Source organism: Tigriopus californicus, chromosome 10 (genome assembly GCF_007210705.1).
Source record: "Tigriopus californicus strain San Diego chromosome 10, Tcal_SD_v2.1, whole genome shotgun sequence".
Lineage (NCBI taxonomy): Eukaryota > Metazoa > Arthropoda > Copepoda > Harpacticoida > Harpacticidae > Tigriopus > Tigriopus californicus.
In genome coordinates, this window is record NC_081449.1 from 5,855,971 (window position 1) to 5,871,733 (window position 15,763).

The 15,763-nt window shown below is 46.9% G+C and overlaps 7 protein-coding genes across 10 annotated transcripts in view; 4 read left to right on the plus strand and 3 right to left on the minus strand.

The window, feature by feature from the left end:
- LOC131888029 (rap guanine nucleotide exchange factor 2-like) overlaps window positions 1-3,454 on the plus strand; it is a 51,469-nt gene extending 48,015 nt beyond the window's left edge. For 3 of the 4 annotated variants that reach the window (XM_059236802.1, XM_059236805.1, XM_059236807.1), the window contains 7 exons: window positions 45-239; window positions 634-774; window positions 944-1,112; window positions 1,193-1,426; window positions 1,973-2,137; window positions 2,520-2,873; window positions 3,103-3,454. In XM_059236802.1, the coding sequence (XP_059092785.1) occupies window positions 45-239; window positions 634-774; window positions 944-1,112; window positions 1,193-1,426; window positions 1,973-2,137; window positions 2,520-2,873; window positions 3,103-3,131 (1,287 nt within the window). In that variant the 3' untranslated portion in view covers window positions 3,132-3,454. The remainder of the gene's footprint in view (window positions 1-44; window positions 240-633; window positions 775-943; window positions 1,113-1,192; window positions 1,427-1,972; window positions 2,138-2,519; window positions 2,874-3,102) is intronic. The other variant, XM_059236806.1, reaches the window with a different exon arrangement.
- LOC131888037 (uncharacterized) lies at window positions 3,343-4,516 on the minus strand. The gene is made up of 4 exons (XM_059236815.1): window positions 4,188-4,516; window positions 3,984-4,116; window positions 3,792-3,908; window positions 3,343-3,696 (listed from the first exon to the last, which is right to left on the minus strand). The coding sequence occupies exons 1-4, from the start codon at window positions 4,394-4,396 to the stop codon at window positions 3,526-3,528; spliced, it is 630 nt and encodes a 209-aa protein (XP_059092798.1). The 5' UTR covers window positions 4,397-4,516; the 3' UTR covers window positions 3,343-3,525.
- A 119-nt stretch (window positions 4,517-4,635) lies between these two features.
- Window positions 4,636-5,684, plus strand: LOC131888038 (5-formyltetrahydrofolate cyclo-ligase-like). The gene is made up of 2 exons (XM_059236816.1): window positions 4,636-4,875; window positions 5,262-5,684. The coding sequence occupies exons 1-2, from the start codon at window positions 4,646-4,648 to the stop codon at window positions 5,644-5,646; spliced, it is 615 nt and encodes a 204-aa protein (XP_059092799.1). The 5' UTR covers window positions 4,636-4,645; the 3' UTR covers window positions 5,647-5,684.
- A 357-nt stretch (window positions 5,685-6,041) lies between these two features.
- Window positions 6,042-8,953, plus strand: LOC131888032 (exocyst complex component 1-like). Its single transcript, XM_059236809.1, has one exon. It carries the CDS (start codon window positions 6,150-6,152, stop codon window positions 8,772-8,774), a length of 2,625 nt encoding a protein of 874 aa, XP_059092792.1. The 5' UTR covers window positions 6,042-6,149; the 3' UTR covers window positions 8,775-8,953.
- Window positions 8,880-12,488, minus strand: LOC131888030 (ATP-dependent DNA helicase Q5-like). The gene is made up of 4 exons (XM_059236808.1): window positions 11,963-12,488; window positions 11,779-11,890; window positions 10,778-11,716; window positions 8,880-10,713 (listed from the first exon to the last, which is right to left on the minus strand). Exons 1-4 carry the CDS (start codon window positions 12,353-12,355, stop codon window positions 8,945-8,947), a joined length of 3,213 nt encoding a protein of 1,070 aa, XP_059092791.1. The 5' UTR covers window positions 12,356-12,488; the 3' UTR covers window positions 8,880-8,944.
- A 1,107-nt stretch (window positions 12,489-13,595) lies between these two features.
- LOC131888035 (DNA primase small subunit-like) lies at window positions 13,596-15,347 on the minus strand. The gene is made up of 4 exons (XM_059236813.1): window positions 15,095-15,347; window positions 14,430-15,029; window positions 14,117-14,360; window positions 13,596-14,041 (listed from the first exon to the last, which is right to left on the minus strand). Exons 1-4 carry the CDS (start codon window positions 15,221-15,223, stop codon window positions 13,791-13,793), a joined length of 1,224 nt encoding a protein of 407 aa, XP_059092796.1. The 5' UTR covers window positions 15,224-15,347; the 3' UTR covers window positions 13,596-13,790.
- A 274-nt stretch (window positions 15,348-15,621) lies between these two features.
- The window catches only part of LOC131889366 (probable DNA-directed RNA polymerases I and III subunit RPAC2), a 465-nt gene continuing 323 nt past the window's right edge, over window positions 15,622-15,763 (plus strand). Inside the window, exon 1 of the mRNA XM_059238452.1 lies at window positions 15,622-15,733. Within this exon, the coding sequence (XP_059094435.1) occupies window positions 15,622-15,733 (112 nt within the window). The remainder of the gene's footprint in view (window positions 15,734-15,763) is intronic.

The following is a 15,763-nucleotide window of genomic DNA, read 5'->3' on the forward strand; positions in this document are numbered from 1 at the left end:
AAACAGGAAAGATAACATATTCTTGGATCATTTCATGCCTTCAGGTACGAGCTTTGACAAACATGTGCTCCGCTCCCTTGGATCTGTTCTCTATGTTAGAGCTCGGTGGTCAACAACCCTCCAACGCAATGGTGGCCATGAACCAACTGACAGCGGGCGGACAATACTTGGCCACGGTCAATCGGAACAGGCGGAAAAAGAACGGCGGAGTTCCAAATCCAAAGAGGATGTATGAAGAGGTAATTCATTCGTTTGGAATAAGTAATCGAAATTCGTCTCATTTATCTTGTGCCTGTGTTTCATCTCGATCAAGTATGATTTACACTTTTTTTTCTCGAGGGCTTGTATGTCAGTTGCTTAGGATTAGAAAGAGGCAATATGTTCCTGAGTAGTTTATGGATGATGGCTACCACATCGACTTTAAAACTAACTGGATTCAGAATTGAATGACTAAAGGATGACTAGCCTGATGTGTCAGGTCTACTGTATGGCCAATCAGAGAAATTCACATCGTTCGTAAAAGCATAGGATTAGACACATCATTTATTTCTCGTAAGCACGTTTTATTTGTACTGTACCTATATGGCAATGTAAAAAAAGCGTTTGATATCAACCATTTTCATTTGCCTCCAGGCCCAGATGGTCCGACGTGTCAAGGCCTACTTGAACAACATGAAAGTGATTACCAATGAGGAGAAGCTTCATCAGATGTCTCTAGAATGCGAGCCTCCGTCGGGAGGAGGAATCTTGTCAAATTCTTCCATGCAGCAATCGGTAAGTTGGTCCCGCACATGCCAAGGATGACTACTTGTCTATGCTCTTGATTACTTCTAAGTACCCTCAAGGTCTTGATTCATCAAGACAGATCATAATCCTCCCCAAGCTAAACCTCGAGCGCGATCGTGATCTTTTCTTTCTCTTCATTCGACTCGATTCATCATAGGTGAGGAAACGAAATCCCAGCCCGAGTCCATCCGCCTTGAGTTCGAACTCATCAGCCTCTCATGGATCAAATGTGAACAATCACTCCTCGGTAGAACGGAAAGTCAGTCCAAATGGCGGGATTGGAAGTGGTCATCTGGCCAACAACTCCCCGGTTCATCCCAAATTTGGTAAACTCATCATCCACGTCCACACTCCTGTGCTTCCATGGGAGGAAATCTAATGATGGTTTCATTTCCAATCTTTCCAGGTTCAGCTAGTCCGCAAGCTGTGAAGAAATTACTGGCGTTGAGTGAGCAGAGTCGGACACGTCCTAAGTCACATATGGGCGTGCCTTCGCCCATGGCTAGTCGCAAGCCTGGTGCTTCCCAAGGGCCGCTATCGGGTACCCAGCATTTCGGATCATCGAGCCAGAATCCTGTGGATTTGACGGCCGAGTCCAGTTCGGTGACTTCGTTACCCGTTCTCCGAAAAGCCACGACAGGTACATAAAAACAACTCTCAGAGTGAGAGACAAAGACCACTTTGGAAACCAGGATTTAAGTGGGAATTATTTTGTTGATTTAATCCCTCATTTGTGTTCGGGTTATTAGTTTGCAGCTAATTGACCAGGAATGATAAATGTTACTTGAGCTAAGGGCTTAGGGGAGGGCAGATATTGGGCAGTATTCGTAAGTGCCTTATTAAGAGCGCTTATAAGTTCGTATTCACATTCGTTGTCCTGTTGTTGTTCAAAGACAAGAAGACGGTGAGCGAGAAGAAGGAGGAGAAGGAGGAGGCGAATTGTTCTCGGATAATTAGGTGATCTCAATTCTGATTAATTCTTGATTTCCGCTCCTAGTTTGTTCTTTAGATGTCTACCACACACATGGTGAAGCATGTGATTAAGAGCGGTCCAAATTAAGACCACTTCGGTCTTTTTTGTTCCGGATCAACTAATATTCCCTCAGAGTTGAGGAGTCAGTACAAATTCTTCAAGATATGCCGCATGATACCTTACTTAAAAAAAATGCTTTCCCCTTGATTGCAGGCTCCATCACCTCCACAGATAGTGGATTGGGGATCTATGACCCGCAAAGTCTAAAGCATCATGGCTCGCACGAACCATCCTCGGACTTGATCCGCCATCACCACTCTCAATCGTCATCTGCCTCTCCGCGAATCGGTCAAACCCGCAGACAAAGCACCCATCACAGTAAGGAGCCCAACATTTGATCATTTGTCCAAGGCACTTCTAACATGCACCATGTCCCAAGGATTTATCGTGCACAATACACGTACTCACGGCCATCGCTTTTTTTATGACTTATCTAAAAGTGTCTTGAGCTCATTTCACAACTCTCGCATCGTGCGTGCGTGAGCGATAATCGGAACGTATCTTGGAACTTGTGTACGGTTACATCAAGGGTCTTTAAAAGGGTGCTTTCATATACACCCTGGGTTGCAAAAGTCTGGTCATATTTGTGTAACCCACATATCAACCTGATCCGCCCACATGCTCAAGATACGACTGCGCACTCACCATAAATGCACCAAAACCACCCATGAACGCCTCTCACTCAGGATTTCTTTCCTAGGAAAACCTCGGATTTCCCCCAATTTGCACCAACTTCACCAACACCACTCTTTCGATTTCTCACTCATTAACGCGAGTGCCAGTGCCACTAACCCGGTGTCAAGTTTGAATCACAATCACGGCCGCACCTCCCCCAACCCTGGTCAAATCCCGCCCTCTTCCCCTCCACCGCCCATTGGCCCACCTCCATTGCACATACGCAATCCCTTCACGACTCGGATGATCGGGGGTAAGGGTATGCACCTCCCACCGCCCCGTCCCCCGCCCAAAACTCAAAGGGGGACGGTGCCATCGTATTACGTCACCGACCCCGATGAGGAGGAAGACGCTCATGATGCCGAAGACGAGGATGAAGGTAAAGATGCTGATTGAAACTCGAGGAATGTGCCGGAAGAAAGCGTGTTCAAGATTAACATGAAGAGGGATCTCTTTCACATGCCTAAGAAATGTTCTCACTTTTGTATAAATCCCCATAATTTTGTTGGTAAATAAGCCAGAAGGAACAACGTGCCATTAAAGGTCGACATTGATCACGGTTACTGTCTGAATAAAAACGGCAACTCTAATGATGTACTGTGTTCCAGATGAGGAGACCCAAGTTTCTGCCGTTTGAAAATGACCGTGTGGAAACCCCCTTGGTTAAAACCTGAAGACAAACCCAACCAAAATGTCAGCGACGTCGCCATCGACCTTACTTCCTTCCCCGAAAGAGTTTTGAAGCCAGTACAAAACCGGTTGCGTGTTCGTTGCTAACAGCATTTACAGATCTGATGGAGAGTCTCGATTTGTGGCTCGTGTTAACCGATTCCACCTGAAAGCCTATGTTTGTATTAGAAGAGATTTTATTATTCTATATATATGTAAAAGATTCTGTTGGTTTTTGATGATTATATCGTGACGGAAAAATAAACATATCTCATATTTACAGTCCAGAAATGAGGAAGGGTTATTTTGTTCTTGTTTTCTTAGAGTGTGAAAGCTGGATTTGATGTAAGATAGCGTTGCCATTAATAACGGGAGCAGTCCGCCGAGTCGTATTGAGTGCACACCCTGGAACTGGTGTCTTCTTTGAATCCATCTAATTTAGTGAATCCAGCACCATCCACCAAATTCCAGAGGTTGCAGTAATTGGTGCCAAAATCCAAGATGGCGTACCACAAGCGGGAAGTGGAAAATCCCTACATAGATATTGCGTGTAGCGATTAGTGAATGATGGGAGACACGAACTAATCCTGGTTCAGCAACTTTCTGGAAACCTTCCGTTTTCACGTACCTTCACTTTGCAGCTTCCATTGGGGCCCTCAGTCAGTTCGAAATTGAAATCATCCTCATAATCCTTGGCCGGTGTACGATGGACCCCCTTGATCATGTTGGCAGTGCTCTCTTCCAACTAAATTAGATCCGATATCATGACTAATACCTCCCTCCTCCAGGTTCAACCTCCCCCCCCTCCCCCAAGACCTACCGAATATTTGCAACGTTGTCCACAGGGCAACGAGGGACAAGTCTCAGAGGTTCCAGGGCAATCCGAATGCGACCATTCCTCCATCTTGGCCAAGATTTTCTCTTGGACCTCGGCACAAGGCGCTTGCAAGTTCCTAAAATACCATCACAACGTTTACTAGATAAATAACAATCGCCCATTCTTGGACTCCATTAAATGACCCACCATTTGACCTCGCAGGAGGCGTGGAGAGGGGAGGAGACGGCCCAAGAGAACAATGAAGAGGCGGATAAGAGGGTGAGAGTAGCGATGCCAGTAATCATGATGCAGTACTTTAAGTAACTAGTCCGTCGCGATGAGCTTGTACAACACCAATGACGAGATTTGTGGGCTGGCGGCTCACTTAAGTCGCTGTAGTTCACCTGCTTGGTCATTGGAGTGGAGGTTTTATCGAATTCCACCGCTTACATAATTCATCAAAACCAGGCTCTGATGTAGTTTCTAGGCCGAGAAGGGTGAGGAGTGAATGGACGAGACTGATACGATCGATACAATAGCTGACGTTTCTGAGATTGAATAAACGACCTCTAGAGGTTGAACTTAGTACTCTCCTGACAATCACAGCCTCAAGATGAGAGTCCGAATCAACATGCATCTGTAGAAGTGATGAATCGCATGGGATAATGGAAGCTATGGGAGTCCCCACTACGATTCAAGCGGCCAAAGCGGCTCTCCGGAAGGACATGAAGGCCATCTTGAAGAGCTTATCCCCCGAATCCAAGGCTGAGCAATCGAAAATCGTAACCCAGCGAGTTCTTAACCATGCGCATTATGTCAATGCTCGAAACCTGGCTATTTATTTGAGCATGAACGACGAGATCAATACTCAAAGTCTACTCAAGGATGCCTTATCGTAGGTGATCTGACATCAATCACGAACTTCTAGAAATATGGTCTGTGAACGAGAGCTCTCGGTCTGCTCTTGGTCACAGCGACTCTGAGCCACTTTTCCAATTAATGGAATCAAATATGGAATAGAGATCTCCTCTATTAAAAGCGGGTCATTTTTTATAATTCACCTGTAAAGTGGTTCGTTTCAAAGTCATGATGTCCAAAGCTTATGTAGCTGACCCAGAGCCGGCCGAAAATAATAAAGTGAGTGGTTTAGGACGTGAGAAATTGTCACTTCGCAGTCCACATCTCTAGAAGTCCGTGCATCAATTTAAGGAACTGGAATGTACTACATATATCTATCTGCACCTTCGAGAATTTATAAACGGTGTGTCTTCAACGTGTTAGGTCCGGGAAGAAGTGCTTTGTGCCCCGATATTTCGCAGATGGGCGAGCCATGGATATGGTGGAATTGATGGATCTGGACGATTACGACCGTCTCCCTCTCACCCGTTGGAACATCAAACAACCTCATGAGCAGGATACTCATCGACCAGATGCCTTGAAGTCCGGATTAGACTTGATCCTGGTACCCGGGTTGGCATTTACTGCGTCGGGTCAACGCCTAGGACGAGGCAAAGGCTATTATGATACCTATCTGCAAAAGTGCAAGTCCATCTTAAGCCCCGGTCCTCAAACCCTGGCCTTGGCTTTCCAGGAACAGATTGTGGACCATATACCCACGCATGACCACGACCAATCTCTGGACGCGGTTATTGCTCCTAATTTGTGATATTTTTCATGTCATTGTACTTAAAAAAAAAATGAAAACTGTTGTCATTTGTTGTAGCACGAAGGTTCAGCCATTTTCGACCACCGGCAGAAAATAGCCGAAATATCTCGCCATCATCAAGAAGGTACATAAAAAGACCTTTGAATGAGAAATGGTGGCAGAATTTCCTAAACTATTCGAAGTCGATTGTTGCCATCACTGTTAAGGTTGTGGGAGTCACTCATGTTGGAAAGTGGTCCTGATGTTACCGATAATGCTGGTTGGTAGTACTACACTTTGCGATCTCAAGTATGAGGAACCAAAATTGCTTATAGAAAACGCCTCTTGTGAGATGGGTGGGTGCGGTTTAAATTCTCGACCCAAGGCCACTCAACCTCTTTTGTTCTGAAGCTACCCAACAGGCCCAGCCAGGCAGCCAGCCTCTGTATCAGCCACTGCAAATCATCAGTGAGTCAGCCCGTGTCCAAGTTAGCGACGCTAACACCCACCCGTGACACCCGTGAATGATGGCCGGGATTCAACTGCGGCTGCAGCGAGAGGTGTTCGCTCCCCATGGTGACCAATTACTGTCCATGGTCCAATGTTCCAGCGAGAAGAAGGGCAAACGCCGGGATATCTTCATTTGTCTACTGAACGAAACGCAGCAAGCCTCTCAATTTCGGATTAGTATCACGGAGCTCAAGGCCCATCCGGAGCGACCCACGGATTTGCCCAAGAAGAAGCGCTCCTGGTCCATCAAGGACTTGGTGGGGATCGATGCCAAGCACCAGGGGAGTGTGGACCAGTCCGAGAAGGGCGACTCCGAAGGGGCCCACAACCATTTTGAACTGGAATTCGAGAAGCCGTATTCTTGGGTGGCCATCAATGGCGATGAGCTGAAGAAATTCTTGTCCACCTTGATCAATTCTTGCTTCCGTCATGCGGCCATCTATCCTCATTTACGATTGGCCAATTTGCCCCCGGATTTGGCACATTTATCCAATGTGGGAGTGGATGGCTTGGCCCTGGAGGGCACGCCTCGATCGAGCTCGCGGGAGGCTTGGCCCATTCGGGATCGGGATGAGGAGGATGGCTCCGAGTATCAGGCCATTTCGGATAAGGAAGCCACCGATTTGATGGCCTTGATGGCCAAGTGCGAGCATGCCGTGACCAATGCTGACATCTTTGTCGAGGATCTGACCTTGCAATTGAGCGCCTTGGACGATTCGAACATCTCATCCATTCTGCAGAGTGAAGAGAAAGTGAAAAGCTTGATGACCATGCTGGAGAAGGCTCTCAATCATACGGACTCGATCGAATCGCGCCTCAATCAGTACGACGAATACTTGGAGCACATCCGGGATTCCATGGACAAGATGGAAGGCAAGACCGTGTCGATTGAGACGGTCAATGCCAATAACAAAAAGCTCCTTCAGAGTGTGGAGAGTATTGTAAAGCAATTGGATCTACCCTATCGCTATCAACACGTTCTCCGGGAAGCCGAATTCAACCAAAGTAGCAAGCTCCGAGAATCCATTCAAGCGGCCAAGGCCTTGAAGAAAGTGCTTTTGGCCGACATTGATCCCAAATTGAAAAAGATGAAGGCCGTCGAGGATCAGATCAAGAACTGCTCCAAAATTCGGGACAAGTTCTCCAAAGCGGTACAAACTCACTTGACCAATTTGTTCGTTCATTATGGCAATGACAAGGAGAATTTGGATTCCGGCCACGGCCAATTGAAACTGGCTCGGCGTAAGCATATTCATAAAGAGCTCATGAAATACTCCGAACTGGTCCACTGGATGAAGGACATGGATCCCAAAGGATTCACGGACCTTCAATCCAGTTACCGACAAAACCTCTGCAAGCTCTACGACAAAGATATCAAAAAGTTCTTTGACTTGGCCAGTTACCGTATCAGTGGGGGCAAGCAACCGTCCATTGTGGCCGGATCCAGCACGGATCTGTCGGGTAAGAAGTCCGGGAAGCCCAGTGGGAGTCTCATTGGCACGGATGCCGATTCCATCCACTCGGACATGTCCTTGTCGGAGCGTGAGCGTTTCGACGACGTCATGGAAACGGCCCTCATTGAGGTGGAGGATATTTGCATGGACGAGCAGTACTTCAGTATCAATTTCTTCCGCATGGAGCAGATTGACAAGGCGAATCCGGATCCCAAGAAGGACAAAAAAGTGATGGCCGAGGCCAGGGAAATGATGGCTGAGATCTTCCCATCCTTGGAGAGTGAAATGCTCCAATTCATCGCCTTCTATGAGAAGGGAGATAATTTCTTCACTCTTCACGCCCTTGTTCGATTGGGCAAGCACGTGTTATCCACTCAAGACACGGGCTCGTTTTTGGCCATCTCCCTTGGGTCAGTCCTGGTTCAAATAAAGCGTAACTTTGACAACTTCATGAAACTCCAATTGGCTTCCATCAAGGAAGCTCGCGTTCCAAGACGGCAGAAATGTGCCATTCTGTCGTTCGTCATCAATTTCGAGGGCTTCGTCAATACCACTGAGGGAATCTTCAAAGGATCGGAACGCCGATCCGACTTGGAGAAGTGGTATATCATCTTAGTCCAAGAGATGTGCTTCGTCATTGCCCGGATTTCCCGCGATCACGCCAAGACGCCGGCTGAAGTGATCAAGATGGAAAACTATCACCACCTCCATGCGCTCTTGTCCCAAATGAAGATCGCTGCTCTGGATTCCTTGAAGAAGGAGATTAAGCAGAAATACGTGGACGCTCAGGGGGCGTACGTGACGCAGTATTTCGGAAGACCCTTGGAAAAGTTGAATGTCTTCTTCGAAGGAATTCAGCAGCGGGTGGCTGCTGGAGTGAAGGAATCCGAAATCAGCTACCAATTGGCATTCAGCAAACAGGAATTGCGGAAAGTGATATCGGCTTATCCAGGCAAGGAAGTGAAAAAGGGCTTGGACAGTCTGTACAAGAAGGTGGAACGGCATTTGTGCGAAGAAGAAGGTCTGGTTCAAGTCGTTTGGCGAGCCATGCAAGAGGAGTTCATCCGGCAATACAAACACGTGGAAGATATGATTCAAAGATGTTATCCCGGTGCTCAAATCACCCTGGATTTTACCATTAATGAGGTCCTGGAATATTTCTCCGACATTGCCCGCTCTCATTGAATAATGATTATTTCTTTTTCCCAAATATTTTTTGTACATGAATGAGTTATGATTTAAGAATGTATTTATAGAACGCTGTTGACGTTGTTAGATCAAACACTGAAGTGGGAGATATTATTTATTTTTGCTTATAAAATCGAAATACACTACACATCATGGACGATGAGCTTTCAGGATAACCTGACGTGGTCGTGAAATTTTGTGATCTTTAGCTTGGCCTCGTTTTCGGTGAGAATAATGGCATCACGATTTGATTTAAAGAATTTTTGCACATACTTGGTCAGAATCTCGGACGAGGGCTCTTTGGTCACTTCTAATATCACATGGGTGAACTCTCGAGCGAAATACTTGAACACTTCCTTCGAAGCAATCTTGCCTTGCTTGAAATAGGGCACCAACAACTTCACCACACTGTCTGCCGTTTTGATTTTGAGTCGCTTCTCGATCTTGCTCTGATGAGTTGGGTCTCTTTCCGAGATTTTCGGCTTTTTGGGTGCTCGGTCAATATGGGGGATATGGGATTTGGGAGGTCGCTTTGAACGTGTGGTCTCAACACGCACCTTGATCTTCTTCGGGGATTCTTTCCGCTTGCCCTTTTCGGCTTGAACAGTCTCCTTGTTTGGTTCAGGTATCTGTTCTCTGCCATCATCAAGGGCCTCTTTTCGCTTCAGTTTCATCTCATACTCCATGGCATCATTGTCTTCGGCCATCTGTCGCTGCATCTTGGTTATGGTGTCTTCTAGCTTTGAGGCCTTTTCAGGAGTGTATCCATTCCAGTTGGACCAAGTCAGACCTCTGTTTCCCTCATCGGGAGGGGGTAAGATTTCTTCTAGCTTGTTTTGATACTCTTCAATCTCTGGATCCACCTCCTTCAAGTCTTCTTTGGTGTCTGAGTGAGGGGAAGACTCGTTCGTTTCATTGTTGTTGGGCGTGAGAGTATCTTTATCTTCGAGGTGGGAAATCTCCGGCGACGAGGACGAGGCATCAGAAGGACTGACCGGATGCGCTGTGGACGAGGTGGTATCCCGATAGAAATTGAGCCCAGTGGGCTCCTCAACTGAGACTCCCGATGGATCTTCTTCCTCATCACTTCCGCCAAAGCCCAAAGTCTTGAGCACATGTTGAGTTTTCTTGCTGTATGATTTCGTACTGGAGTCTGTGGAATCCTGTCGGGATATCGACCCTCCGGGTAAGGGTCCCTCATAACTTGACACGCCGTTACTTCCACTCGGAGTCGAACTTTGGTTATTGGTGAAGAACGATTTGAAAACCATGGCCTCCTTTGACTGGTTTTGGTTGGGCTTTGATTTGGAGTCATTTTCTCTACTCAAACTCAGAGCTGACTGAAAAACGCCATTGGGCATCTCAGAGCCGTTGGTTTTCATTTCGTTACTCACTTTTTCCGCAAATTTGGACAGTCTCTGGCCCTCTGAGGATGCTTGGGAGGGATCAAATTGGGACAAGCATTTATGTAGCTTCCACGAATCTGTTTCTTTCTTGACCTCGGCCATGAGGAAAGCCATGCCTCTGCGATACATGGTGATGACTTTGTTCTTGCTGAAGATATCATATTCGGCTTGAATGGCACATTGGCTGATATCCGTCAAGGTTAGAGGCTTGGCTGAGACTTCATCGGATGAAGCAAACTTGCCGAATTGATCGTAATTCGCCCGTAGATTTGTCTCCAAGAGGTTCAGGTAACTCTCTCTGGCCTTGATCTCGAGGCCGGCAATTTTCTTGGCCGTGAACTCGGCTGCTTTGACCTTGGCATACTTGGCTGCTTCCTCCTCTTCCTTGGTACGATTCCGCTCTAAGTCAACCAGCTCCTTCCGGCTCTTCTTGGACTTTCTGGCCTGAAACTCTTTTTTAATCATCGTCTCCCGTTCCTTTCTGGCACGAGCTTCCGCAGCTTTGGGATCAAAATCATCCTCCTCACCGTCTAAAATGAAATAAGGGAGTTCAAGGCATGCACAATATCATAGTCATGAACAAGACAAACTCACCATAATCTTCAAAACTCCTCTTCGAACCCTTCTTGCCACCTTCATAGAGGCTGTCATCGGGCTCTCCCGTGATCATCATGGGTCGACTTCGATATTCGGATCCTCTAAGGGAGGCGTTAGAGAATCCCTCGACGTTTTTCTCGACCTGCTTGATATTTGAGCATACATCGCAACGTTTCTGACAAACAGGAGGATCATCGCCAAAGAATTGACTGAAGACTGCGTGTCGACAGCTCGTTCCTTCACAATACTTGACCATGGTGTGAAAGCTCTTGATGGACACCTTGACTTGCTCCTTCTTGCGTTCGGTTTTGGCCTTGCCCAAGTCTTGCTTCATCAAGAAAGACACGGTGTCCCGCTCTCGACGAGAGTAGTATATCCGACAAAACGAGGGCAACCCGTCCCGACCCGCGCGACCCGATTCCTGATAGTAGCCCGCCACACTCTGGGGAGCGCACCAATGAACCACAAACCGAACCGAGGCTTTGTCCACCCCCATACCAAACGATATTGTGGCGGTGATGATGGGCATCTTGCCGCTCATCCAATCTTCTTGCACTCCGTTGCGCTCCTTGTCTTTCAATCCGGCGTGATACGCTTGACAAGGCACGCCCCGACGCTGCAATTGATGAGCTAGCTCCTCGGTGCCATCACGGGTTCGGCAATAGATTATTCCGCATCCACTCCGTACGGTTCGATTCTCATTCCATTTAGACCCTAGACTTTCGAGCACAAATCCTTTCAGATCCTCAAACTCGTCGTCAATGGCGTCACGAAACCGGACGTCGTAGTAAAGGTTCTGCCTGAAACACGGGATCTTGAACTTCTGGACACGTTTCAGTTTGAGTTGCTTCAAGATATCTTCCACCACAGTGGTGGAGGCCGTAGCAGTCAAAGCGATCCACGGACATTGTTTTCCGGTTTGACTCTTAAGCAAGCCTGAATAGCGAAAAATGACATCAATGCATAATCTGTCAACCAAGCTCTTTCGAAGATCTTACCTAATTTCAAGTAATCCGGTCGGAAATCATGTCCCCATTGGGACACGCAATGCGCCTCATCAATCACGAAATAGGCCAACTTGTCATACTTGACCAATCGCTCTAACACACCCTATAAAAGCCGGATCAAAAGTCAGTCCCGCCCTTTTGAGACTAGTATTAGGCTAATAAATTAGCTTCTGACCTTGAACGTGCCCGTGGCACATTGTTCTGGCGTGACATAAAGCAATTGCGTGTTGGGCGCTTTGCAGGACAGATCTGCCAAAACGCGCTTCCGATCTTTCTCGCCCATCTTGGAATTGATGGTCTCGGCTTGGATCTTGTTCTTGGCCAAGTGTTCCATCTGATCCTTGATCAGAGCGATAAGAGGCGACACCACGATGGAGACTTTCTTGGGACCCGCCATGACGGCCGGGAGTTGATAGATGAGCGATTTACCCGATCCTGTAGGCATGGACACAAACACGTCCTTCTGACCGGCGAGCACGGCCAGAACAGCCTTCTCCTGATCAGATGAGCGAAAGCTTTCATGGCCAAAATGGGCCTTCAAGGTCTCCAGAGCCTCCACCTTGGACATGGCCGATGAAGATAACACGGGCTATTATTGCGAGGCAGTACTGAGAGGCGGAACCATTCCCGTGTCTTTTACTACGCTGAGTGTCTTAACAAGAAGAGTGTACTTCACAACTTTGCATGAAATTTGTTTACCTTTTTGACGTCAGCTGATGTCAGAACTCTGACAGGGAGGCCAAAAGAGCAAGTTAGGGCCAAAGCGCTGAATTGCCCGGTATTAGGTTAGATTTGCGGACGCCTGGATTTAGACCAGGGCAATGTTGGTAAATCTGGACGACCACTTTAATTTGATGATTGATTTTGAGAGATATCCATTTTAAATATAATCTCATAGATCAAATATTATTCCTTCAGGTCTCAAGTGATAATTACTGATGGAATCAGGCTGCTAAAAGGGCAGATTGCCGAATTATACTTGTGCTTTGACAACCGATTCAATTTTTCTCTGGGCATATCTTTCACTTTTGACCTAAATAGAGTGATCAAGTTAGACAGCCTTGATAGGCCCTCTCTCCACGGGTTGCTCAACGGAGGCAGATTGGTCAAATCCGTCAAATCCCAAAGTCACAACACGCTATTTCTGACTTCAGGCGTCGGAAAAAAAACTTTTTTTTTTTAAATAGCACTACTTTCTTATTAAATTTCACCTCAATACCGCAAATGGTCGTCTTCATATCTTTTCTTTCTAACATCTGAAATATATCTGAGCACACACGTGTTTGTGTATAAACGTAGCAAAGGCTATTGTTAAATTACGTTACTCTTCTTTTCAGTCACCCTGCTCCAGTATTATTTCTGCCATTTCCTAAATTCCTCCATCCTAAATTTCCATCGTGTCAATGTTCCATTTCTGAAGTTCATCTGTGACCATGTCCCTGATTCTTGGATGGCGGTTAATGAGCCGATCCCTGACCGCACCTCGACTCCGCCCCTGTCTAGTCCCGCCTCCTTTGGTGGAACTGCCCACAGCCGGCCTGAAATACGTACCTCGGCCTACGTTGCGTTGTTCGGATTGTTGGCGTGAGGTTCGCGACAACGTGACCTACGTACACTGCACCTCCCAGCCCCGCCATGAACAGGCCACAAAGCCTCATCTACCCGCCAAAGCGGCCAAGAAGGTCCAAATTATCATGACTCATGCGACACAAGGAGCGAGTACCAAAGGCAACGGCAAAGGTCGTTGCAAGATGTTGACCCAACATTTGTTTCGGACTGCGTATTAATCTACATATTCACTCATTCAGTCTCGGCCAATAGATCTCTCTCTTTTTTTTCAATGAAATGTCATCTGCCATGTGTTCGGGATAATCATGTGAAGGATGTGGCTAAGCCTCAGTGTCCGTCTTCTTTTAATAATTGAGGCTTATCCTGAGTACGAAACGGATTAAGGTTTACCGGGTTTACAACCCAAAAAAATGGTATAAAACGAGGGAATTGATCTAAAAGTCGCCTTGGCTGTCGCTTTCCGCGATGAGCTTGCCTTTCCAGGTTTGGGACAGTGTCGACAGATAATTTTCAAAGAGGGAAATGGGTTCCCGCAAAGAGGTCTTCTTGTACTCTTTCTTGATCACGCGATCCCCTTCCTCCAAAGCGAACTGATTGATCTCTTCGGTCAATTGCTCCAATGTGGGTACAGTGAATGGGTCGAATTGGTCAATCTTTTCAGGATTGATGGGCACACAGACTCGGCCTGGAATCATGGGATATGCATGGGATATGTCAAACCTTCCTACCATAGGCTATGACGTTAGAATATTGGATTTACCGGTCTTTGGGTGGACGCAAAAAGGCGACTTGAGCAAATGGTTCAATCCCTTCGATACATTGATATCCAACCGAGGATATGCGTATTGTAGCATGATTTCCGACGAGACATTGGCCGTTTTTAAATCGTTGCATCCCCTCGTAATGGCCACCAAATTATCCCACTTTTGAATGGACGTCTTGCATTTGGCGAAAGATTGCTTGACGCTTTCTCGGATGTCCGCCTTGGAAATCAAGGCCAGGACCTTGAACAGAAAATAAGGGTGAACGCTTGAGTTGTGGAGACTGAATGGCAATCAAGCCCAAACCCTGACCTTGTTCTCCTCTTCGGTCGTACCCATGATATCCTGGTCAACGAGACAGATCTCTTGGAAGTAATTGCGTCTCATTTTGTCCGACTTATCTTCGCCCTTCATAATTTGTAGCGCCCGTTCGATACTCGGATGAACTTTAACGGGCAAATGGACTTTCTTGGCCTTCGAATCGCCCCCGGTGACCAATTGGAGATATTCGGCTACAGCACTGCGAGCACTTTGGCCCAATTTTCGGGCAGCGGGGTCTGACACCCAACAATGAATACCTCGACGACCGGAATACACCCAAAGCAAGTATTGAAAGCCAAAATCGCGTCGGAGGGCTCGGTCTAGGATCTTGACGGCCAAGATCATGAATTTCCAGCACTTGGGACAGATCTCGGCTCCGGAACAGCAACTTCGAACATCGTCGTAGTCGGTCATATCGATATCGAACACGATTTCTTTCTCCTGCGGCTGGAATTTGGAGTCATTTCGCGCTTGAGAAGGCGGCGAGGTGAATACGGCACCAATATCAATCTTGACCGGATTCCGCTTGATAAGCTCGGTTCGGAATTCCTGTTCCGTGGAGAAACTTAGGTAGCGGAGATAGATATCGTCCTGAAACAGTGGAAAGAATGGTGATCTAGAACGGGCATGAAGTTTAAAAATTTGAGAGTTAATACTTGTAGGGTGAAAGAGAATTCCCGTTTGGAGAGGTAGTTTCGGTCCACTCCGCCCAACCATTTGATGTAGGGCTCATACGGGAACAAACGCTTGTAGTAAATCTTGAGAAGATCCTCAAAATGGGACATGGTGGGGGTAGGCAGTTCACGACAGAGCTTGAAACTTTTGGACTTTTGGTCTGCTCCTTTTCGTTGTTTGCAATTTTGGCGCTAAACCATTGAATATCACCCAACCTTAAGAGATTCAATTTGGGAACACACTTGCTGAAAACACATTCCATCCGGATGATTACTTTCCACCGAAATTTTTATTGCGTGGCCATTTTTTTTGGCCCCACATTTTCTGCCTGATGCATCACAATAGAAAGTTTTTAAAAAAAGTTAATCAAAGCACATTTTGGTCACTCTGACGACATCATTGTTTTCCATAATCATGAACCACATGTTTTCGTGCTCAAGCATGGAATTCTTAGTGCCAAGTAAATAATCGATGGTGGTGGAAAGAGGAGGATTGTGAACGGATCATTATGAGTGTCAATAGCTTATTACCGCCCAGTTATGATCGGAATCCGCCCCCACCCGCCCATGCATTCAACAAGGACACCGCCCCGCCCGCCACGTCCCAGGGGCTGCCGTCGAGCCGGGAAGCGAGCGGACCCAAACGGAAAC

What these genes read in the sequence shown, in the direction of transcription:
- LOC131888037 (XM_059236815.1), bottom strand. Translation starts at nt 4,396, where the DNA reads ATGACCAAGCAGGTGAACTACAGCGACTTAAGTGAGCCGCCAGCCCAC. An exon ending in GCCTCCTGCGAGGTCAAATG is followed by an intron (nt 4,117 to 4,187) that starts GTGGGTCATTTA and finishes ATGGTATTTTAG; the next exon opens with GAACTTGCAAGCGCCTTGTG. An exon ending in ATGGAAGCTGCAAAGTGAAG is followed by an intron (nt 3,697 to 3,791) that starts GTACGTGAAAAC and finishes ATATCTATGTAG; the next exon opens with GGATTTTCCACTTCCCGCTT.
- LOC131888038 (XM_059236816.1), top strand. Translation starts at nt 4,646, where the DNA reads ATGGAAGCTATGGGAGTCCCCACTACGATTCAAGCGGCCAAAGCGGCT. An exon ending in CTACTCAAGGATGCCTTATC is followed by an intron (nt 4,876 to 5,261) that starts GTAGGTGATCTG and finishes TCAACGTGTTAG; the next exon opens with GTCCGGGAAGAAGTGCTTTG.
- LOC131888030 (XM_059236808.1), bottom strand. Translation starts at nt 12,355, where the DNA reads ATGTCCAAGGTGGAGGCTCTGGAGACCTTGAAGGCCCATTTTGGCCAT. An exon ending in GTGCCACGGGCACGTTCAAG is followed by an intron (nt 11,891 to 11,962) that starts GTCAGAAGCTAA and finishes CGGCTTTTATAG; the next exon opens with GGTGTGTTAGAGCGATTGGT. An exon ending in GAGGAGTTTTGAAGATTATG is followed by an intron (nt 10,714 to 10,777) that starts GTGAGTTTGTCT and finishes ATTTCATTTTAG; the next exon opens with ACGGTGAGGAGGATGATTTT.
- LOC131888035 (XM_059236813.1), bottom strand. Translation starts at nt 15,223, where the DNA reads ATGTCCCATTTTGAGGATCTTCTCAAGATTTACTACAAGCGTTTGTTC. An exon ending in AATTCTCTTTCACCCTACAA is followed by an intron (nt 15,030 to 15,094) that starts GTATTAACTCTC and finishes CCACTGTTTCAG; the next exon opens with GACGATATCTATCTCCGCTA. An exon ending in CGACCGAAGAGGAGAACAAG is followed by an intron (nt 14,361 to 14,429) that starts GTCAGGGTTTGG and finishes TTTCTGTTCAAG; the next exon opens with GTCCTGGCCTTGATTTCCAA.
- LOC131888032 (XM_059236809.1), top strand. Translation starts at nt 6,150, where the DNA reads ATGATGGCCGGGATTCAACTGCGGCTGCAGCGAGAGGTGTTCGCTCCC.